The sequence below is a fragment of the Populus alba genome, chromosome 5, assembly GCF_005239225.2.
Source record: "Populus alba chromosome 5, ASM523922v2, whole genome shotgun sequence".
NCBI classification, from domain to species: Eukaryota; Viridiplantae; Streptophyta; class Magnoliopsida; order Malpighiales; family Salicaceae; genus Populus; species Populus alba.
In genome coordinates, this window is record NC_133288.1 from 5,441,684 (window position 1) to 5,463,992 (window position 22,309).

At 34.0% G+C, this 22,309-nt stretch overlaps 4 protein-coding genes across 5 annotated transcripts; 2 read left to right on the forward strand and 2 right to left on the reverse strand.

Moving 5' to 3' along the window:
• Positions 1-87: 87 nt before the first annotated feature.
• LOC118031307 (ras-related protein Rab11D) lies at positions 88-2,550 on the reverse strand. Its single transcript, XM_035035673.2, has 2 exons — positions 2,112-2,550; positions 88-817 (listed from the first exon to the last, which is right to left on the reverse strand). Exons 1-2 carry the CDS (start codon positions 2,342-2,344, stop codon positions 379-381), a joined length of 672 nt encoding a protein of 223 aa, XP_034891564.1. The 5' UTR covers positions 2,345-2,550; the 3' UTR covers positions 88-378.
• Positions 2,551-8,408: 5,858 nt separating this feature from the next.
• Positions 8,409-12,233, forward strand: LOC118031328 (ABC transporter G family member 1). The gene is made up of 8 exons (XM_035035702.2): positions 8,409-9,065; positions 9,365-9,444; positions 9,846-10,310; positions 10,450-10,536; positions 10,617-10,736; positions 10,829-11,023; positions 11,111-11,197; positions 11,297-12,233. The coding sequence occupies exons 1-8, from the start codon at positions 8,555-8,557 to the stop codon at positions 11,939-11,941; spliced, it is 2,190 nt and encodes a 729-aa protein (XP_034891593.1). The 5' UTR covers positions 8,409-8,554; the 3' UTR covers positions 11,942-12,233.
• A 350-nt stretch (positions 12,234-12,583) lies between these two features.
• LOC118031343 (polyadenylate-binding protein 2) lies at positions 12,584-17,624 on the forward strand. Of its 2 annotated transcripts, none has more exons than XM_035035725.2 (6): positions 12,584-12,822; positions 12,971-13,073; positions 13,826-13,896; positions 16,799-16,990; positions 17,168-17,295; positions 17,389-17,624. In XM_035035725.2, exons 1-6 carry the CDS (start codon positions 12,709-12,711, stop codon positions 17,435-17,437), a joined length of 657 nt encoding a protein of 218 aa, XP_034891616.1. In that variant the 5' UTR covers positions 12,584-12,708; the 3' UTR covers positions 17,438-17,624. The 2 variants fall into 2 exon arrangements, with proteins under 2 accessions (XP_034891616.1, XP_034891624.1); XM_035035733.2 differs by lacking the exon at positions 12,584-12,822 and adding an exon at positions 14,302-15,021 and having other exon boundaries at positions 13,005-13,073.
• Positions 17,625-18,473: 849 nt separating this feature from the next.
• LOC118031335 (phospho-2-dehydro-3-deoxyheptonate aldolase 1, chloroplastic) lies at positions 18,474-21,710 on the reverse strand. The gene is made up of 5 exons (XM_035035714.2): positions 21,074-21,710; positions 20,381-20,658; positions 19,877-20,153; positions 19,346-19,591; positions 18,474-18,936 (listed from the first exon to the last, which is right to left on the reverse strand). Exons 1-5 carry the CDS (start codon positions 21,602-21,604, stop codon positions 18,673-18,675), a joined length of 1,596 nt encoding a protein of 531 aa, XP_034891605.1. The 5' UTR covers positions 21,605-21,710; the 3' UTR covers positions 18,474-18,672.
• Positions 21,711-22,309: the final 599 nt, after the last annotated feature.

A 22,309-nucleotide genomic window follows, 5' to 3' on the forward strand; every position in this document is an offset into this window, starting at 1 on the left:
GTTAAATTTACAAAGAAATACATCACACCTTTCAAAAAGAAATTGCTATCGGGGGCAAATTAAAGCGAAATTAAAGAGAAGCATGCAGTTTCAAAGCCATTTCCGCATAACACAAATTCAAAGCAGGGGTACACAAGGTATTCAAAACAGCCCGAGACAATAAAGACCTTTTTTTAGAGAATGCGATTGAGAGGATAACATGCGACTCAGATTCACCTCAAAATAAGAAACTAGTCAGCTGCTAATGCAAACTAAACTATAAGACGCTAAGATTTACAAATAACTACTTCACGCCTTTCAAAACAAAATTGCTGTTGGGAGCACATTAAAGAGAAGCATGCAGTTTCAAAGCCAGGACTGATCAAATCACAATTGACTTTATCTACAACACTTGCTCTTAGGTGGAATTTCTTGTGCAGGGCCTGGAATGATGATCTTCTTGCCGGACAAGGATGCCGGGTTACCGTTGCTTTGATTTTCACCAGCAATCAGGTTCTTCTTGTTTACAATGTTGAAGATCTCTGTCAACACAGTCATAAAGGCGCTCTCAACATTAGTTGCTTGCAATGCTGAGGTCTCCAGGAAGAATAATCCTTCCTTCTGAGCAAATTCATTGACATCCTCAGTGGGTACGGCCCGCTGGTCCTCAAGATCACTTTTGTTCCCAATCAGAATGATAACTATGTTCTTGTCGGCATGGCTACGCAGTTCTTCCAGCCAGCGTGGTATGTGATCAAATGTCTGGCGTTTGGTTATGTCATACACCAGCATTGCCCCAACAGCACCCCTGTAGTATGCACTTGTGACTGCTCTGTACCTGTTCATTGAACCACGTGAGCAGACAAGAAATCAATATTCATGAATTATAAAATTGTAATATCTATTCCATGCAATGAAATACAGTATCCTTTTCTTCCCAGATTAAGAACACAACAACATGGAATTTTGTGTTAAAGCACATAGAGTAAGATCTCACAAGGCGCCTGTGTTGTTCCCTTTTTCTCATAGCAAAAAACAATTATTGCCAGCCTGGATCCCAAAGATTCTTAACGATAGTATCTAGTCATTAAATATGATGTCCATCTCTGCGCACCTTGATATATACAGAATATATTTCAAGAATTGTTCCAAGCTATGTCATAGCTCCAAAGACAATATAAGATAAACGATCTTTCTTGTTCAACAATAAAGTTTTAAGCACTAAAAGAAGATTTAAACATAACCTTACAATGTAATGAAATTCCTCGGAATTGCACAAAGTTCTTTGGAACTCCTAAATTCTCGATGCTCTAACAACTTTATATCAAATAATACGAAAAATACTGAGGTTTGGAACAGTCTATATAGTGGAAGACAAAACCCCACAATAGATATGTTATTCTTTGAGGATGAACAAAAGAATAGTGACATAAGCCGGATCCACTTCCTAGGCCGAAAGCGGCTTTAAGAAAAATAAATAATTATTCTTTCATCAAGAATCAAACAAAAGGCCACCTTTTCTCCAGCCACAACATCAGCACTGTAAACATTAGAATTTAAATCCTCACCAGTCACCCAACAAAACCACCAAAAAAGGCAATAGAGGTGGCCAAAGAAGATATAGAAAAGCTAATAATGTAGCAAAACTTTTCAATCGGCACTTTATATGCAAGGAAAAATGTTAATTTTAAGGGCCAGAAATAGCGAGTGCTGACCTGAAGACACATCACCCATTACAGCTTGACAGAGTCGAGAATCAAGATCTACCTTAACATGTATCCCCATGAACAGCCTCATATCCAGCATGATCACATTATATCTATTCATATACATATCCAAACTTACACCACAAACTTTAAACCCGATCAATTCGCATCCTGAAGTCTGACATTCACTAATCAAAAACTACAAACAGGCTGCAATCCAATCAATGACGGAAAAACAAAGAAAAGCAAGAAAAAAACAACTAAGCATACAAGCATATTATCAATGACGAAAAAACCATATCACATCCACAGTTTTAGACCAACCAAAAGCAAAAACATAGGAATGACGAAACTATTCTTAGCATTCCTCGTTGAAGCAAAAAACAAAACAAAACAGGGAGAATATCTGAAAGAAAGAATAGTTACCGTTCTTGACCAGCAGTATCCCAGATCTGGGCCTTGACACTCTTATGATCAATAACTAAAGTCCGAGTTTGAAACTCAACACCAATAGTAGCTTTAGAGTCAAGACTAAACTCGTTTCTAGCAAATCGAGCAAGTATTTGTGATTTCCCAACTGCTGAGTCCCCTATCAACACCACCTTAAATACATAGTCTATCTTTTGGCTCGCATCTCCATATCCACCCCCACTAGCCATTTTCTCATCCCCTCAACTCTCTCCAAATGGGTTTCCTTTGCTTCTTCTAAAGGAGAGGGTCATGCGTGCTGTGCTCTATAGCTACTAGATCTTAGGAGGAGTGTATGCTTTGCTTGCTACTGTTGCTGTACTGAAGGCAAACAAGCTAAAAAGATGATCAGAGTTGATAATCTGGTGTAAAGCATAGCAAATTTATATTGGTGCAATCAAGAAATCTGATCCATCTATTTGTAAGAGGTTTGGTATGATTTTGATGGGTTTCACCTGTTTGGCTCGTGTTTTCCTCACTTTTAAAACAAAATAATTTATTAAAAAAAGTATTTAGTTAGAATTTTTAAAATTAGTTGTTTTATTTTTCAGAATGGAAGTTAATTTTTATAAAAGTAATTTAAAGGTATATTATTTCTATTTAAAAAAGCATGAGAAGTGGGTGATTTTTTAGATTAAAAAATTAAGTTGTTTTACATGAAAAATAAAAACAACCTTAAATATTTTAAAACCTTATTTATTTCATTTTAAGGATGTTAGATGTCAATTTGTATGGATCCTTACTAAATTATTTATTGCTTCTATTTACTAAAAAGAGCTATATAATATTTTACATTACTGTATTTATACTTATATTTTGTATAGTATTTTTATGTGTTTTCAATGAAAAAAATCATTTCTTAAATAATTTATATATAAAAGGTTTGAGAGGTTGATTAATCAAAGTGTGTATTTTAAAATACATCTTTAATACACCACATAAATGTTTTTGATACGAAGACATTTAATATTTTTTTTATTTGATAAATATAAAATAAATATTTTAAGTGTGGTTGTGATTAATTTTTAAAATGTTTTTTATTTAGAAATATATTAAAATGATATTTTTTTTATTTTTAACATAAGTATATTAAAACAATTTAAAAATATATATAAAAAAAAATTAATAAAAAAAATTAATTTTTTAAAAAACATATGTTTATACCTTCGCAGTTTCTGAGAAAAGACGACGATAAATTAAAGATGGGGTTCCAGTGAGAGTGTATTGGTATCTCTTCCGTAGCTTGAAACGCCATCGGTTTATTGCCTTTTGACAGCTCAGTGGTCTGAGAATGGTGCTCTGAGCTTTCCTTCTTAAAGTAAGAGAGACGATGCTGTTATGCTTCTGCATTTTTTTGCTCTCCAATCTCCATATGTGTTTAATCACCCCTCAACTGTGCATTCTGATGAAGATTATTTTGCATTCCGATGGAGAATCTTCTTGTGATGGGCTTTCTTATATTTTGTGTGCTTGGAGGAATTCATTATGTATGGAAGACATAATTTCATTTAAGACTTTGGATTTGTATTTTGCTTAGGCCGCCTGCTACCAAAAAAAAAATTCATGAATTAAAATTTTTAATCAATTCAATATTAAAAAATAAATAAAATTAAAAAAATAATTAGAAAAATTAAAAAATTAAAAATTAAAAAACAAACATATCAAGTTTCATGAGTAAACCTGTTAAACCCGTGAATCAGGTAACTCGGATCAACACATTAATTTTTCTCCTTGATTTTTGTGATTGTTTTTTTTTTTCAATTTCATTATTTTGCATTAAATTATTTGCCCTTGAGATTTTTTATTGTTTTACTTTTTTTTATTGTTTGTTTATTCTAAGAGCATATTGGTACTAAAGTTAACTCAAATTGACTCAGGGTTTTTTTTAAGTTTTTTTTTTACTAAATTTTGGTTTCTTTACTAGGTTATTTTTTTGAAAATTTGTTTATCCTGATCTCATATCATACGTTGTTGATTTATCAAGTTACCTCAAGTTCACTCGACTTTTCTTATTTGTCGTTGTATTTTTTAAAGTTTTTTTATTTTTTTACATTAAATTATTAAACCTGAACTTTACAGTGTTTTTTGTTTTTTTTAAATTCTTTCGGTCCATATCTAGGTCATGTTTTAGTTAATTTAATCTGGACTGTTTTGAAATATCATCACTTCAACATTTCTTTTTTAGCATTGGATAAATAAATTATCCAACCTTCAACGTCGCATAAGCCACATATTTAGTAGAATTCAAAAATCCATATAGATTATATTCTTGGACTTCTATTAGTCATAATGCAAGAAAAATAGAATTTATGCATACACTTCATAGCTCTAACTTCTTTTCCATCCTGGTGATAAACTCCACAAACCTTTCATTCAACAATCAATCACCAAACTCTTCAATTCTATAAGCACCATATCAAAATGTAAACTTAAATGAAAGTTTAGGCTTTTAGAATTTTGTCTTCTATTTTGGTAACTTTTTCCTTTGGAAATAATTCCTTTAAAAAGTGGGACTTTTGTTTTCTTTATTTTAGAAGCTTTCTATTTTTAAAGATCTTCATGTACTCAATTGAATTTATAGCCGGTTTAAGGTGAATAGGGACGGTGAACAAAACTATAAAAGATATTTTTTTAAAATATTTAAGAAATATTTTATTATTATTATTTTTTACATATGATCTTGAGCAATTTTCATTTTGTATTTTGAGTTTTTGTTAAGTGAAAACAATTTTCATTTCATAAAGTATAATTAATAAACATACCTTATTTATTCTTTTTTTTTATTATTATTATTATTAAATGAGGGGCTTCAGCCATTACCCAAATTACTCATATGCTCTGGACGAGTGAGTCTCATATATTTTATACTAAACCAACCACATGTCGTATGCCATTAAAACTGATTGTTGAGTTCATATGTTTCATAGAAATTAAATTCCTTAATTATCTATTATTTTAATATTTACGTATTATACAAGGAAACTCTCGCCTTGTTATATTATCCTTTTTCTCTTCTGCCTATAAAAATAATGCATATGGGCATGGGAAGCCTAACTTGTAGGTCCAGACAAAAAATACTTATATTTTATATAAAGCACCCATGTTATTTATCTTAATTAGCTGGGCAACTTGGAGTTCACATGAAAAAGAGAGAATAATCCTAGGGATAGGCTGTCACGGGACACTGAGATGTATTTGTCTGAGAATATTGATGAAATAAATATAACATTATATGCTCTTGATGAAGAAAAAACAGATATAAAATGACTCCAAAATGATTTCATTGCAAGTTGAGGATAAATTACAAGATCTTAGGCTTTCAAAACAGATCTTCTCTATGTATTTTTACGCACGTATTTCCTTCTATCGTTTAATGGAGAGTTTCACTTCAAATCACGACAGGATTCTCTCTGTTTTTTAATTCATTTATCTGGAAAAATAAAAATAAAAAGTCATATGCTAAATAATGCCAATGTCAACTTTATTTCGTGAACATGTTATAAATGTGCAGATGCCGAGTTTTGTGGGTGACCAGATCTAGAACTCCTCTTAACGCACGCTTTGTGTAGTCATAAATTCTTTTTTGTATTGATTGAGACGTATTCATCGTAAATGAATTACCTTATTATAGATTTATTGTGGTCTGAAAATTATTATTTTTTATTATTATATAATAATAGAAACAATAACCCTAGTTTACTTGTAAGTTTTAAAAGCTTGGAGATGACGTCGATGCAAAAGCTGTATAGCTGGAAGAAGAGAGGCTTATCCCTAGACTGTACAATTATTTTCTTTTTGTTATGTTGCAAATGTTAGGCAGTTAGGGATTATAGTTTAAATGTATAAAACTTCTCTATTTCCATATGATATATTTCACACCAAAACTTAAAAATTATATAATTTTAATTAATCCTGAGTGATAACTCAATTTGTTAGATTTTAAATTTGTTTTCTAATAATCACGAGTTTAAATACTATTAGAGTCATTAAAGGTTTATATCATTGTTAACTTTACAATTCATAAGATTAGTCAAGATATACGCAAAGTAACCCGAACACTCATGTTAATAAAAAAATTTTTTAATTAACCATGCACAAGTTATCATGTCTCCGTCACAGGCTTAAAATACAAACAGTATTTTTCCCATAATTTTGCCGACTAAAATCATCTTCCCAAAACTCTACAGTGAAATTATAATTCCTGTACATAACTTATGTGTCTGTATCAATATCAACGCAGCAAGCAACCTTGCCTTTCTATTTTTTTTCTTTTTTTAATTCCTCACTAGCAAGTTGCTGGCAAGATGACGGGCCCCATTAATTGAGAAAAGCAGCCATCAACCATTGAAGCCTTGAAGGGGTCATTAATTTTTGCCATGGATTTGCAACGCATCAATAAAGATATGTTTATATCAATTGACTTTTGCCTTGGATTGTATAATCCTTTATGAATCGAAGGCCAGAAATTAGATTGCAAAGCATCGATAAATATATACATATCTATCACATCTAGATATATTTGGGAAGGGAACGCGACATCGTATTAATGGGTACATTAATGGTGATTGATGTATCTGTCGATCTGTCTTTATTCTTTTCAAGGAATTTTGTTGAAAACTGATGTCACCAAAATGACGCTTTTATTCCTTTCTCCATGTCGTCATCTCATGCCCGATCGCTATACGAGGGTTGCTTGTAATTGTATTTTAAATATTTCATTTTTATTTAAAATTAATTTTTTTGATGTATTTATATAAATAATAATAGTTTTTTTAAAAGTAAAAAATTATTTTAATATATATTAAAAAAAACACTTTAAAAATAAAACCATCCTATTCTTAAAAAAAATCATCTTACCACATAAAGCTATAAAGTTTAGCTGTCGTTGAATGACTGAAAGTCATGTACACACAAGCGCACTTTGTAATCTTCCATTACATCGTTTTAAAAACATGCAATCAAATCCAACTCAGAAACTGGGCCCCATTTTCTAAATATTAAATTAATAAATAATTCGGCATAAACAAACAACATCTCCTAAAACAGATTCTTGTACTTTTCAGTGAATAAATTCATGTTGGAGCATTTCAATGAAAAATACTTTTTTAAAGCGATAAATCGATAAAAATAATATTTTAAATAATATAAATATCGTTTTGTGTATTTTAATAAAAAAAATTTGAAAAATTAATTTTATTATAGTGAAATAAATAAATGTTTTAATTTTTTTTAATAATTTTAATGTTATTTTTTTTCACATGGCTAGATTTAATTGGTTTATTTTTTTGTTGGTTTCATTTTGTTAATTTTAGTTTTTTTTGAGAAATATATAGGAATAATATTTGTGAAAAAATATATATATTTTATTTGACTTTCCTTCAAAGTATAAAAAATAAAAATAAAAATATTATTTTTTTAAAAAATAAAAATATTATTTTTTTATTTTTAACTATTCATTTAGCAATTCTATTGAAGATGCTCTCAGATCCCCATGTATATTACCAGAAAACGCAGCGCCCGCCGTATCTTCCACGCATCGAACACATCATCAACGCGTTCTCCCAGATACCAAGAATTTTGTATTGTTTTATCAACATGGTATTTTCTGATTATTTTTTATATGATATATTATTATAAAATTGTATTCTGCAATGAATAATTGTTTCTTTTTATATACTTTGTCCAAATTCATCCTCCAGGACACACGTATGTAGGCAATAGAAAAGGCAGTATAATCTTGAAGGGTGTGAATTAAATAATCAAATTCTAAATTTATTTTTTAAAAATTATCAATTGAAATTTTATAAATTTTAAAATTATTAAAAATTTATATTATCATTAACTTCAAAATTATAAAATTAGTTAAGATACATGTAAGCTAATTCAAATACCCACATTAATAATAATAATAAAAAAAAAAACAGTACATGAAAATACATGTTATGCCATGAATAAAAAAATTGTAACCGATAGCTAATCAGGTTTGAATTTCCAAATTAAAGTGCCGGCTTTCATGAACATGCAAATTGCCTACCTTCGAAGCCCGTCGGCGTTCATTGAACAAGTGTATACAGCAGTCAAAACGGAATAGCGAAAACTCGAAAGAGATTGCTTTTTTATCCTTTTCCTATGGACCTTTGTTTATGCGTTTGAGATTTCAATATGTTTATATCAAAAATTAAAAAATTTCAAAAAAATCACTTTCAAGCTAAAAAAAAAAAAACACTTCAAGAATCACACGTTTACTTCGGCACGCTCTGGTTGATTTGAATAGAGTATTTTGACAAAATCCAAGCCTATAAATTAAAGAAGCTGTTTATTCATTAATCACCGGCACCGTTGTAATTGATCAAATACAAACTCCTTTCTGACGAGCTCAACAGGTTTTGCTAATTGAGCAAATGGATTATGAAGTTAATGTGCTTAGATGGATTCCAAGTCCAAGCCCCACTAGATCACTTCTAAAAGAGCCTGAAACAAAAGCTAACTTTGTACCATCGAGAAGAGAAGCAGGTGTAGATAACTTGGAGTTGCAAAGCATAATTTCTGAGGAAGATGGCAAGCCTACAACGGGAGACAACACGTTCCCGTTTAGCCCTGGCTCCACAGCAGTTCCTGATCCACCTCCTTATTCAGGCACCTATGAAGCATCATCTATGGTGACAGAGATGGAGCCGCTCGGGACGTTACCGAAGGGAGGCAAGAACTATGATGGTGAAGGCTTGACATCAAAGGGAAACAGAAATGGCCTTCTCATGACATGGGTTGATCTGTGGGTTACAGTGCCTGATGGGAAGAACGGGGGCCGACCAATCCTGCACGGTCTCACCGGTTATGCTCAGCCAGGGGAGGTTTTGGCTATAATGGGTCCTTCGGGAAGCGGCAAGACAACTCTTCTAGATGCTCTGGCAGGTATTTTTCCATCTACCATCAAACTTCTAGTCAGGACTTGTTCTGCAATTCAGGCCTACCACTTAGCAGAACCAAAGCTGTTTATTTGTTGATTCAGTATGAAGAAAGAAGTTTTGAACTCTAAAATTGGGAAGGTGTTTGTTTCATTAATATTACCCTTTTCAGTGTGACTAGTTGTGTTTTTTTTACTTCATTGACCTCTATTATGCAGCTTGTAAGCTACATGACAGTAGATTATAAGTGAGAAGAAAATGTCTTTTTAATTATGCTTGAAAGCTACTGATGAAGAAAAATTGCAGGAAGATTAAGTTCAAACACACAGCAAACCGGAGAGATCCTAATCAATGGTCGAAAGGAGACACTTGCATTTGGAACTTCGGTGAGAAATACTCGACAACGAAAAACATCTCATGCATTTGTTAATTTAATCTTAGCTGAAATGTTTTCCATCGTTATATATATATACTTCCTACCAAATATGGTCCAGAAGCCTCAAATGAAATTAAACTTGTTTGTACTTGACTAAATCCTGAACAATCATCCAAGGAAAGGATGACCTGATTTCTGTGCATCATGGAGGCTTATTTCACCTTAGTTTCTCTATAATGAAAAAACAAGGAAAGGTAGAGTGCTATTGAGTCAATCAACAACATGTCCTTCTAATGTTCTCTCTTCTTAGGAGGTGTAAGGTTGCACTTTCCTTAGAACCAACTTCTCTGTTTTGCCTCTTTAAATTTGGTCTTAGCGCACTGATAATCAACAACCGTATCATCCTCCTAGGCCTACGTTACTCAAGATGATACTCTGATGACAACATTAACTGTGAGGGAAGCCGTCTACTACTCAGCACAGCTCCAACTTCCAGACTCCATGTCAACATCGGAGAAGAAGGAAAGAGCTGAGATAACAATAAGAGAGATGGGTTTACAAGGCTCTGCCGACACCAGAATAGGAGGGTGGAGCATGAAGGGCATTAGCGGAGGACAGAAGAGGAGAGTTAGTATTTGCATTGAAATCTTGACCCAGCCCAGGCTGCTCTTCCTTGATGAGCCTACTAGTGGACTGGACAGTGCAGCATCTTACCATGTCATGAACCATATCGTTAAGCTTGCTCGCCAAGAAGGAAGGACAGTTGTTGCATCAATTCATCAGCCAAGTGGTGAGGTTTTTGATCTCTTCCACAACCTCTGCCTTCTTTCTTCTGGAAGAACCGTCTATTTTGGTCCTGTTTCAATGGCAGAACAGGTACTGTCATCACTTTTGTCTTGTCAGTTTTTGAGTTCCTCTATTTGAATTTTAAAAACTAGTTTAAATTTTGTTGACATGATTCATTTATATTGAGAAGTTGATGAGTTATCCAAATATTATTTTCTTTTTGCTGCAGTTCTTTTCTTCAAATGGCTTTCCATGCGCTCCTTTGAGAAACCCGTCAGATCACTACCTTAGAACCATAAACGCGGATTTTGATATGGTAAATATTTTCTCAGGACAAACCCTTTCTCTTGAGAGTTGATTGCCTGTCCTTTGAAGACTTATTACTTATTTGACCAGGACATTGAACAAGGGAATGGTGGCAGCACAGAGGAAGCCATCAATGTTCTTGTCAAGTCCTACAAATCATCAGAGATTTTCCTGCAAGTTCGCCAGCGAGTAGCTTCCATTTGCGAGCAGGTAAACAGAATTGTCTTAAATAGTTGAAACGCTATTTAAGTTACGAAGTAGATATTAGAGAGTTTAACCTTATCAGCTTATTATCTTTGAAGAAAGGAGGAATTCTAGAGAAGAAAGGAAGCCAGGCAAGCTTCATCACTCAGTGCCATGTTCTTACAAGGAGATCTTTCGTCAACATGTACCGCGATCTAGGCTATTACTGGCTTCGCCTTGCAATCTACATAGCATTGTGCCTATGTGTAGGGACAATCTTCTATGATATTGGCTTAACTTTTGGGTCAATACAGGTAAATTATTGAATCCGAGAGTAAAAACTTTCCGCAGCATTGGTGCTACTGAAAACTGCCTTGACATTATTACTTGTGAATTCTCAGGCTAGAGGCTCAATGCTCATGTTTGTTGCTGCATTCTTGACTTTCATGGCGATTGGTGGATTCCCCTCTTTCGTAGAGGACATGAAGGTAGGTTTTTCCTTGCTAAAATATTTCTAATGCTTTGCAAGAGATAACACGCGACAGTTATGAACAGTAATGAGACTGATTTTACTTTATCCACATCAGATTTTCGGACGAGAAAGATTAAATGGGCACTATGGTGTTGGTGCATTTGTTGTTGGAAACACATTGTCTTCCATTCCTTACCTGCTCATGATATCTTTAATCCCTGGAGCAATGGCCTATTACCTAGTTGGCCTTCAAAAGAGCTTGGAACACTTTGTCTGCTTCGCACTGATACTCTTCGCGTGCATGATGCTGGTCGAAAGCTTAATGATGATCGTTGCAAGTATTGTGCCAGATTTCTTGATGGGTATTATAACAGGTGCAGGAATTCAGGGTGTTATGATGTTAAACGGAGGATTTTTTCGGTTGCCAGATGATCTTCCCAAGCCTTTCTGGAGATATCCGATGTACTACATTGCATTCCACAAGTATGCAAACCAAGGGTTCTACAAGAATGAATTCCAAGGATTGACATTCCCTAATAATCTGGCCGGAGGGCCGCCTACCATTACCGGCGAAGAAATTCTGAAAAACACATGGCAAGTAGAGATGGGTTATTCTAAGTGGATTGATATCGCCATCCTCTTAGGAATGGTGATTCTTTACCGTCTCATGTTTTTGGGAATCATAAAACTTGTTGAAAAGGTTAAACCAATCATCAGAGCTGCTTTTGCTGGTGCTCCAAGACATTCAAAACATGTCTAGAGAATCCCTCTTCCTCACTTTCCGATGAAGCTCGTGCTTGATATGTCCTGCTACTTTATAGTATCTTCTTTAATTTTATCTTCTTACCAAGTTAAACTGTGTAGCTGGGAATTGCAGATAATAGTTTATGCAAATATTGATTGTTAAATATTACTTTTAATTAGCGGCTGCAAGAAGCTTAGTTTGTTGTGCTTTGAAAAAACCTGTAACCTGTTAGTTGTTGATCACTTCTTGCACCATTTTTTTTATTTTATTTTTTTTAATTCCAGAGGATTATAGTATCTTTATAGTATCATTTCTTCCAACCATTTCATATTGAAGATAAAATGATAGAAAAAACTTACAGTAAAGTTTATTTTTATGTTTTAAAAATATTTTTTATTATTTTAAATTAATATTTTTATGTTTTTAGATTATTTTGATGTGTTGAAATTAAAAATAAATTTAAAAAAAAAAAAAATAAAAAATATTATTTTAATATATTTTTAAATAAAAAATATTTAAAAAAATAATTGTTAATATCGGGTTAAAGAAGAAATGAGGATAATAAAAACAAATAAGAATTATGATGGGATTAATTAAAAACGTTATAATTAAAGATAAACGATCTGTCATCTTCTTAAAGTCAGTATCAGCAAACGACAGTGTGTAAACAACATCTATTTTCCACGTCTCATGTTTCTAGTAGAAAAACCCGAATATCCAGCTCCGAAAAGAGAGCCGCCACCAGTTTCTGGAAACAAAAGAAGGAAAAAAAACAAGAAGAGATGGAGGAAGAAGAACATGAGGTTTACGGTGGAGAGATTCCTGATGTGGAAGGGGATATGGATCCGCACAACGCCGACGTAGAAATGTCCGCCGCCGATGACGATGCCGTCAAGGTCCTTCAACTTTTTTTCCATTCAATTTCAGTTTTTAATTATATAGTTAACCGAAGCCCTAGAAATTTAAATTCGACTTTCGGTTATTTAAATATTGAGAAATCGGTGACTGATTTTTAGTTTTTTGGATGATATTGTATTGGTGAAGGAGTTGGATGAGATGAAGAAGAGATTGAAGGAGATGGAAGAGGAAGCGGCTGCTCTTCGTGAGATGCAAGCTAAAGTTGAGAAGGAAATGGGCGCTGTTCAAGGTTTATTTTACTTTTCCTCTTTCTTTAATAAAAAAACTAATTCTGTTACTGATTTTTATTTCTTTAATTTTTTTGTGTCAGGAGGAATATAGATATATTAGCACATACGCTGTGATTCATATCTATTTCTTAAATAAATTTTCAGGTGTTCTGGATTTGGTCTGCTGCTGTTCTTAAATATTTTGGGGTGTAATTTAAACATCTGGTTATCTAGGAATTTGTTGTCTTGGAATGGGGTTACTGGGGATATTTTAAGGTTATTTGTTTGTTTAAATTGTGATGTTTAAGTAAAACTTGTAAGAGAATATTCTGATAAGATTAAAAGGCAGTTTTTGCTACAATGTGATTTTACATTTTTAAGAGAAAGAAGAGTAGCCGGAAATTCGGGATTTTTGGATGATGAAATTAGCGAGTAGGACTTTGTACTTCTGTAGTTTTTGTGAAGCTTACTTTTCTAAGTGGTTTGGAAATTTTGGCAGACAACATTGTGCTAATCTGAGATTTGGGGTGCTATTTAGTTGTGCTTTACAGAAATTGTTTCTAGAAATACGCATCCCAACTATATTCTGGGATGGGGAGTTCTGTTTATAAAGTGATAAAAAAAATTTCCGCACCCAGTTTCTGTGAGATGTCCTGCTATTCATATTTTATTTTTCTTCATATCCCCAGCTGGTCTCTTAATTTCTCTCTGTTTTTCTTTTCTTGAAACTTGAGCTCATAGTATGTATTTGCATGGCTTCATTTTCCCACAGATCCAGCTACTGCAGCTGCTAATCAAGCAAACAGGGAGGAAGCAGATTCTCGTTCTGTGTTTGTTGGCAATGTGAGAAATATAATGTCTTGTACCCTTGACCTTCTGCCTTTAGTAGAATGCTTGAACCATTCTATGCATACTGTTTATATGTGTATGCGTGTACATATAAGAAAGAAAGAAGATATTATATGGATATGTTAATGACATGGCGCAATTTCCAATAGTTGTCCAAAACATCTCATTAAGGGTTTAATCTATTTCCATAAGAGATAAATAAACTATGTAGATGAATACACTTCTAATTAGATAGCCCTTTTGCAACTACTAGTGGTTTTGGGCTTCAGGCTCTGCCAAGTGACATTAATTTTAGTAGTTAAAAAAATGTGTTAATGTTAGTTTCATGGTTTTCGGTTCACTTTTGGATAACTGTAATTCAGAGTCAAGGTTTGACTTTATGTCTCACTATGATCGCAGGGGTCTTCTTACTCTCCAAGTTCCCTGTATGTATTTGCTGGATAGCAACAATATATTTTGAGGGTGGGCCAAAGTCATTTTTATGGCAAATAGGATAGTCTTACAAGAGATTAAATTATCAGTTTTGAATTTGAAAGAAAACAGAGAAAAAACAGAATGATCTGTAAATTGAGGAAATTATGTTCAAATAATTGAGGAAATTATGTTCAAATTTACTTGAAAAAAGAAGAAGAAAAGGAATAAAAGAAATATTTGAGGGGGGAATGCTAGCCAAAAAGAACAAACAGAAAAAAAAAAAAAAAAAAAAAACAAGAAGAAGAAGAAGAAGGAAAAAAAAAGATGAGAAAGAAGAAAGAAAGAAGAGAAATGAAGAAAGAAAGATGGAGGAAAAAGTGAAACATGAAAGAAAAATGCAAAAAAAGAAAAAGAAAAAATAAAGGTGGTGTATGAATGAAATCTATTTGAAAGAAAGAAATGGAGTGAAGGAATTTGGCAAAAGGCTCATTGGAGATTGCTGGAACAGATGCGTGTAGGATGTGAATAGTGATGCTTCAACCATGATATTTGAGGAGAAAGTTGTTGCTTTCGAGGAGCATGGGCAAGTTGGGATGTGCAATCTAAGTTGCAGAACCTCAACCCTGCTGATGATGGGCTTTGGTTCTTCTGAAATGTGTGATCATGTGGCAGATGGGACAAGGGTGTATATTGCGGCTTTTTGTGGTCAGAATTACTAACTTTTTTTCCTGTTAGTTTATCTAAAGTGTTGGAAATATTTGACAAATATGCGCTCTTTCCTTCCCAGGTTAACTTGCTATGAGTTCTTTGAAGACTGTTTGCTCATTGCTCAATTTTCTCTTTTTGTCAAGAATGCTATTAGCTCATTTTGATTTGGTCATTTGATGGTTTATTTAAGATGCATCTTAGACCTGATGTTTCTTTTGAATGAAGCCCAACTCAGTACATTACTGACTGCTTGTGCATCTTTATTTTTATTTGCTTTGGGGAAAGAAACTTCACAATCTTAGTTTGAAATACACTGATCAGTTGCTTGATCACTCTGGACAATCTAGATTGGACAAAGTGTAAAATCCCGTGTTCTAGTTGATATTTTTCGTCTTACACCACCCTTCTTTCAGATTTAACAAAATTAAAGAGATTTAAATATATTAACCAGTCATTTAGGTGCACTATCAGGAGTTTAAGCACCAAAAATACCAGACATGTTTTTTCTATACATTCTTTAATATATCTTATGGTTGTTTTCTATTTTTTCCATTATGACTGAAGTTATTTCTTAATGTTGTTTTATGAGTCTCTGTTAATCTGCTTTGATGATTGAGTTTCAAAATTTCATATATTTTAACTATCTTCGTTTACTTGAAACCATCATTTGCTCTACACGCACAAAAACACATATTTCTTGTCATCTTGGAATGATGATCATTTTTAATGGGCTTGGTTCATGGATATACTTGGCCTATCTCTTTATATAATCATCTGTGCACAACCTGGTGCATCAGAGTCTTACTTATGTAAGCTGCTCAGGCTATTTCGGTCCTAACAAACATTCAGGGTTTTCAACTCTTTTGAAATTTCATAGCACTTCAATTTTGATCCTTTGTTTACTGTCATGCTTCTAGGTGGACAAGGAACAATAGCAATGTAACACTTGAAGGTCATGTGAAAAACGTGAGGAAAGAAACTACCTGTGTAAAAATCCACCAGAGGATCATACATGGAAGAAGGATGAGTGTAAAATAATTTTGGATTAACGCTTGATCTAATAGAGCTGAGATTATATATTCACAGTAAACACAAGAATGTTTGGTTAGTGTTTGAAAAAAATAAAATAAAAGATCAATATTGTTGATGGTGCTAGGAAGAAGTCAAATTAGAAGCTGGCATCTGGAAAAACTGTTTCAAGCTCTTCATTGGAAAAACAGGATGGTTAGTAGGATGGTTTTGTTGTGTCATTAGAAGGTTGATGTTGGGATGGTGAAATATGATTTAGTATGACTCTATGGATGCAGTGATGAGAAGGGTTTTTAATACTGAACCAGTGGCTCAACTGCTGGACATTGGCAAGCTTTTTCAGCAAAGCTGGACTATTGTTGTTATACTAGTATGCACTATGGAAATTGATTTTTTGACTTAAAATGATCTTGTCAAGTAAAAAATATAATGGCATGTGGCGAACTTGATGTGCCATTGATAGGATTGGTAAATTGTAGTTAATGAATGCTATAGAAAAAATAAAAGGAAAAGGAAGAGTCCATTTGATGTTTTTCTTTTCTTTTCTTTTTTGGCATCAATTTGCCCTGCTTTGTGATCGCTTGATTGATTATATGTTTTGCATAAAGAACACTCTAAAATGCATGGTTGTATCTAGCTGTTAGAATTGAAATAACATCTTCTGGAAAAAAAATTAGCCACAGTTATTGTTTCTAGTTGAGCTTTATTTGACAATGGAACATAACGGTGAAATTTGCGATTGCAGGTTGATTATGCATGCACACCTGAAGAAGTGCAGCAGCATTTTCAGTCCTGTGGTACAGTAAACAGGGTTACGATTCTGACAGATAAGTTTGGTCAGCCAAAGGGTTTTGCTTATGTGGAATTCCTTGAAGTAGAAGCTGTTCAAGAGGCTCTAGCTCTCAATGAATCTGAACTACATGGCCGTCAATTGAAGGTAAGCCATTATTCTTCTATCAAAAAAGAAGTAAAAGCTTGGTTTATTGATATGGAGCTGGACATGAATTCTAACTACACACCATGTATGGTAGATTAAATTTGTGATTGCTGCTGTTGATATCATGTTGGTTCTATTTTGTGGTTTTTGTTGGTTGATAATTAATCTGTGTTTCAGGTTTCACCCAAAAGGACCAACGTTCCTGGACTGAAACAGTATCGACCTAGACGTATCAATCCCTACATGGGTTACCGGTTCAGGAGGCCATATGTGCCCCCTTATTTCTACTCTCCTTATGGATATGGGTGTGTTTCTTCGTACTCTCATTCCTGTGTTTGTTGCTCTGATAGCCTTTTCTTCCATACTTTTTCTTAATTTCACCTTCTAAATGGTGGCAGGAAGGTGCCTAGATTCAGAAGGTCAATGCGATACATGCCTTACTACTAAGATGGATTTCCATCGGACGAAGGAGTTCATATCTGGTGGATGATCATCCAAGATTTTCAGATTTCTTTTTTCATATTATCATGTGTGACTACCATGTCGTTATGACATGAATTTAAATCAATTGTTATGCCCAAGCCAACAAGTCTGCAGTTAAAAATTTACTAATAAATGAGGTATTTCGACCCTATCTTGTAAAGTTAATACTAGTTTTCTATTTTATGATATACTAGTATACACTTAAGAATGAGGAGAGACACTTTGGTCCATTTAACTGTAGTACTAGAAACCCTAGCTAAGTGTAAGTTTTATGTTGGGAAGTTAAGTATATACATAGTTATAAAAGATGAGGTTAAGGTATATCCCAGTGAAACTAAATTCATGGTCAGCCTAGACCTGTTAATTTGAAGTCATTAAAGGGATTTTTAGGGATGATAGAATATTATAGAACATTCATTAGATAGCATGGAATCTTAGCAAGACCATTAGTAAAGCTACTTGAGAAAGGGGCTTTTAAGTGGGACAATGGAGCTGAAGAGATTTTGTGAGATTGAAGAAGGTTATTACCAGCCCATCAATTCTGATTTATAAAATCTTTTTTTTTTTTTAAGTAATTTCCATATAAAACTATAATGGTTAAAATTAAACTCAATACGATCAATCTTAATTTTTTTTAGAAAAAAAACAAAATATAATCATTTTAATAAAAATAATTAACCTAAATTGAGTGATAACTCACAAGTCGGTAACCCAAGCTATTTTCCAAAGTTAATCCCCGAAAGCTAGGTCCAGGTCAGACAACCATGAATAAAACCAAAACGAGGCAGGGGATATTTTGAAAAGACACAGGCACCCACCTATCTCAAGGAAAGAGAATATATATATTTACTTGATTAAAGGTCCATGAATACATAAATAAGACTTTAATATAAATGTTAAAACAAATTAACCAAGTTATCCGGTACACCTTGCTTTTGCAATATGCAGCTTCCACTCAAAAACACTGCACACACAAAACCCCTTCACAGATAAGATCAGCTTGAGAAAATGATAAAGGAATTCCTTTGCAAAAGTGACTTTTCGAGTTGTTTTCATTGTTCAAAACCACTATGCCAATGCAACAGCAATAAGCAGTGGCTACGAAGCAAAGTTTGATGGATGATCCATGGGAAACTTATTGATCACAAAATAAATTCAGTCTACTGACGATACTTATTAGCACAGGATTTCGAAGCTGCCTACTGGCCCAAGGAAAACAGACGTTGAGTTCCTATCCTTCTTTTTCTAAGTCGCTCGGCAATGATAAATGCAAGCTCAAGCGATTGAGAAGCATTGAGCCTTGGGTCACAATGTGTGTGATAGCGGGAGCTCAAATCGTCAAATGTTACTGTCCGAGACCCTCCAATGCACTCAGTCACATTCTGCCCAGTCATCTCTAGGTGAATTCCTCCAGGATGGCTTCCTTCTTGCTCATGGACATCAAAGAATGCTCGCACCTCAGCCTACAAACAACAATAATATTATTGCAAGGGTTGGAGAAGGGGGATGGCAGAGCAAAAGAAAATGATTATAAACGTTAAGAATCCAGAGTATATCTGGGGCACATTGTAAGGCAAGAGGGCGGGCAACAAATGCTACAATAACCAGGATCCTAAGGGGGCACCTATTGATATGATATTTTAAGTGCTGTGAATATCAATCTATTTGGCATGCGAAGGAAGAATTCAGATGATGTCTCATGAAAACAATATTACACTGCATTATGTAATTTTAATTTGTGAATTCTTTTCACACATACTATCTCATGATGAAGAACATGCTCCACTTAACATGCAATACAAATTGTGATCAAATGCTACGAGTGACTGAATACTTGATGATATAATAGTAAGAATGTGTGATAAGTCGTACCAAAATAGCATCAAAGGGGCGTGTTTTCAGTCCACAAGGAGCCTTAATGGTGTTTCCATGCATTGGATCACAGACCCATGTCACGATTTGTCCTGCCCTACGAACAGCTCTGATCAAGTGGGGAAGCTTCACTCTCATATTCTCAGCACCCATTCTAACAATGATTGTAATCCTTCCTGGCTTGTTATTAGAATTAAAGATTTCAATGAGTTTAACTAGCTCATTTGGATCCATTTTGTTGCTCACCTGCATCACAACTTGCACTTTCAGCCTCTCATTTCCAATATGCAAAAAATCATGCATAACAATATTTCATCAGCACTAGCATCACAAAGAGATTGCATGTTCTCAGAAAAAATGTTTTGCCAAAACATTACAAAATGAAAACATAAAACAGTCAGCATATTGTCATTAACTGAACAAAAATAATGATTATCAAGTACTTTCACGGACATAAAAGTTAGACAATAACAGCAACTACAGATCATAAAGTTAGAGACAGTTTCATCATGAAATTCGCTTTCAAAGTACCTTGATGCCAATAGGGTTGGAAATTCCTCTAAGGAACTCCACGTGGGCACCATCCAGCTGGCGAGTGCGCTCTCCACACCAAAGCATGTGAGCAGAGCAATCATAATAGAGGCCAGAAGTTGAATCAAGCCTTGTGAGAGATTGCTCGTAGGGAAGATGCAAGCACTCGTGGGATGTCCAAAATTCAGTAGTTGTCATGATTGGATGATCCACAGTGAGTCCTGCTGCAGCCATGAATCCCAAGGCCTCATCAACCCGGTTAGCAAGTTCTTGGTACCTGCAGAACAATCCAGGTGACAGCCATGTTAAATATGTGAAATGGCTCATGAACTTCAACTTTAATCTTCAGAGGACCACTTCTACAAGTGAATCCATAAATTTATTGAAATATACATTGAAAAGAAACGGAAGTCCTCCAATGGGATTCACTTCCTTCTTTCATGAAACTCATAAATTTAAGAAATTACAAACAAATGTGTCCAAGGAAAGTTCAGTTTTGCATACCTATCTCCCTGTTCGCTGTGTTGTGCAAAGTCAAGATTCCACTGTGTAACTCTCTGCATTGCAGCATACCCTCCGGTGGCAAATGCCCTGAGAAGATTGAGAGTTGCAGCAGACTGGCAATAAGCTCTTATCAATCTCTGCGGGTCTGGAATTCTTGATTTCTCATTAAAAGCATCTCCATTAATATTGTCCCCTTTGTAACTTGGCAGCTTCACTCCATCCTTCTCCTCAAATGGATCTGATCTTGGCTTTGCAAATTGACCTGCCATTCTTCCCACCTACAAATAACCAACCCCAAAATTCTTAATCTTCCCAATCCAGTAGCTTATAAATTAAGTTAATAGCAATACTAAAAAGTAACAAAACATCCGACTTCAATATTTATCACAATTCAGATTCTGTAATTGACCTTAAGTCCTCTAAACTAAATCCTCCTTCAAAACAATCAATACCCTTGATGCAAAATCATAAAAGCAAAGCATACCATCCAAAATAAAGCATTCCATCTAAAATGTCCCCAAATAATATCATTAAACCATCAACTTATATTCATTCAAATTTATTTTTGAAATCATATCAGCTAAAATAAACACATGATTGGAGTTATTATCAACCAATAGACCTACTTAAGGATAAGCACATTTAAATCATCACTAGAAAATTAAAGTTAAAAAATTTAGATATAGATCTAACCTTAATGACAGGAACTTGACCTCCAAACATAAGTACAACACCCATCTGAAGCAGAATCCTAAAAGTATCCCTTATATTGTTAGCACTAAACTCCTTGAAACTCTCAGCACAATCACCACCTTGCAATAAAAAAGCATTCCCCATTGCAGCCTCAGCAAGCTTCTCCTCTAAACTCCTTGCTTCTCCAGCAAAAACTATTGGCGGAAACGTCTCAATAGTCTTCAAAACTGACTCGAGCTCATTAGCATCAGGGTAATCGGGAAGCTGCAATGCTTTCTTGGTTTTCCAGCTCTCCAAGGACCATTTTCCAGTCCCAGGGGCAGCAACTGGGGCCGCGGATTCCTTCACGGAAACTGAATTCTTGGTGGGCTCGGCGGCATGGACGGCAGAGATTGAAAGGTTGGATTTTGACTTGAGAGTTTTGCTTCCAGGGACAAGAGAGAAAGTGGATGATTGTTGTTGTTGGTTTTGTTGAAAGAGATTGTTGGCATTGCTGTAGAGAGATTTGGAAGAGAGAGTTGAAAGAGCCATGCTTTTGCTTCAGGTTGAACGCTCTTTCTTTCTCTCTAAATATTTCTTGAAACGGTTTACTTAAAGAGAGAGAGAGAGAGAGAGAGAGGGGGGAGATTTGGAAGGGAAGAGGGGGGTGTAAACGGAGTTTTATAGGGGTTTTGTGAGTCGGACATAAAGAGGTTTGGTAGACTTCAAAAACAGTCAAAAAGTAGTAGCTCCAAAGGTGGGAAGAAGAGGAGGGAAGGGTGTTTTGGGAAAATGACATGGAAGGACGTGTTTACCCACGTGTGGGAAAGGGTGTTTTGGTTAATAAAAGTGCAATATAAGAGTTTTAGGTAAGTGAGTTTGATTCTCATTGGTATTGTTATAGGTTTTTTTTTAAAGTTTTTTAATTTAAAAATATATTAAAATAATATATTTTTATTTTTAAAATTAATTTTAATAACAATACATCAAAATATAAAAAATATTAATTTAAAATAAATAAAAATAAAAATTTTTTTTATTAAAAAATATTATGTCACAAAAATTATTAGTTTTGATATAAATAATTGAATGACTGATAATTAATAAATTTTTACAAGAGTTTTATTCTAAAAAATAATTATTTTAACCTTTTTATATCTTTATTAAAGAGGATATGATACATTGAAATTAGAATATAATAAATATTATCTTGAGGGGTAATTTAATTAGTTAGGTTTTAAGTTTGATTCTCCAATA

Bases quoted from the DNA above. Each gene is read 5' to 3' on its own strand.
- LOC118031328 (XM_035035702.2), top strand. From the start codon at position 8,555: ATGGATTATGAAGTTAATGTGCTTAGATGGATTCCAAGTCCAAGCCCC. The intron at 10,311-10,449 runs GTACTGTCATCA...TTTTTGCTGCAG, and splicing joins CTGTTTCAATGGCAGAACAG to TTCTTTTCTTCAAATGGCTT. The intron at 11,024-11,110 runs GTAAATTATTGA...GTGAATTCTCAG, and splicing joins TAACTTTTGGGTCAATACAG to GCTAGAGGCTCAATGCTCAT.
- LOC118031335 (XM_035035714.2), bottom strand. From the start codon at position 21,604: ATGGCTCTTTCAACTCTCTCTTCCAAATCTCTCTACAGCAATGCCAAC. The intron at 19,592-19,876 runs GTACTTTGAAAG...GTTGTGATGCAG, and splicing joins CCAACCCTATTGGCATCAAG to GTGAGCAACAAAATGGATCC. The intron at 18,937-19,345 runs GTACGACTTATC...TGTTGTTTGTAG, and splicing joins GCCCCTTTGATGCTATTTTG to GCTGAGGTGCGAGCATTCTT.
- LOC118031307 (XM_035035673.2), bottom strand. From the start codon at position 2,344: ATGGCTAGTGGGGGTGGATATGGAGATGCGAGCCAAAAGATAGACTAT. The intron at 818-2,111 runs GTAACTATTCTT...TTCAATGAACAG, and splicing joins GATACTGCTGGTCAAGAACG to GTACAGAGCAGTCACAAGTG.
- LOC118031343 (XM_035035725.2), top strand. From the start codon at position 12,709: ATGGAGGAAGAAGAACATGAGGTTTACGGTGGAGAGATTCCTGATGTG. The intron at 13,074-13,825 runs GTTTATTTTACT...ATTTTCCCACAG, and splicing joins GGAAATGGGCGCTGTTCAAG to ATCCAGCTACTGCAGCTGCT. The intron at 17,296-17,388 runs GTGTGTTTCTTC...AAATGGTGGCAG, and splicing joins TACTCTCCTTATGGATATGG to GAAGGTGCCTAGATTCAGAA.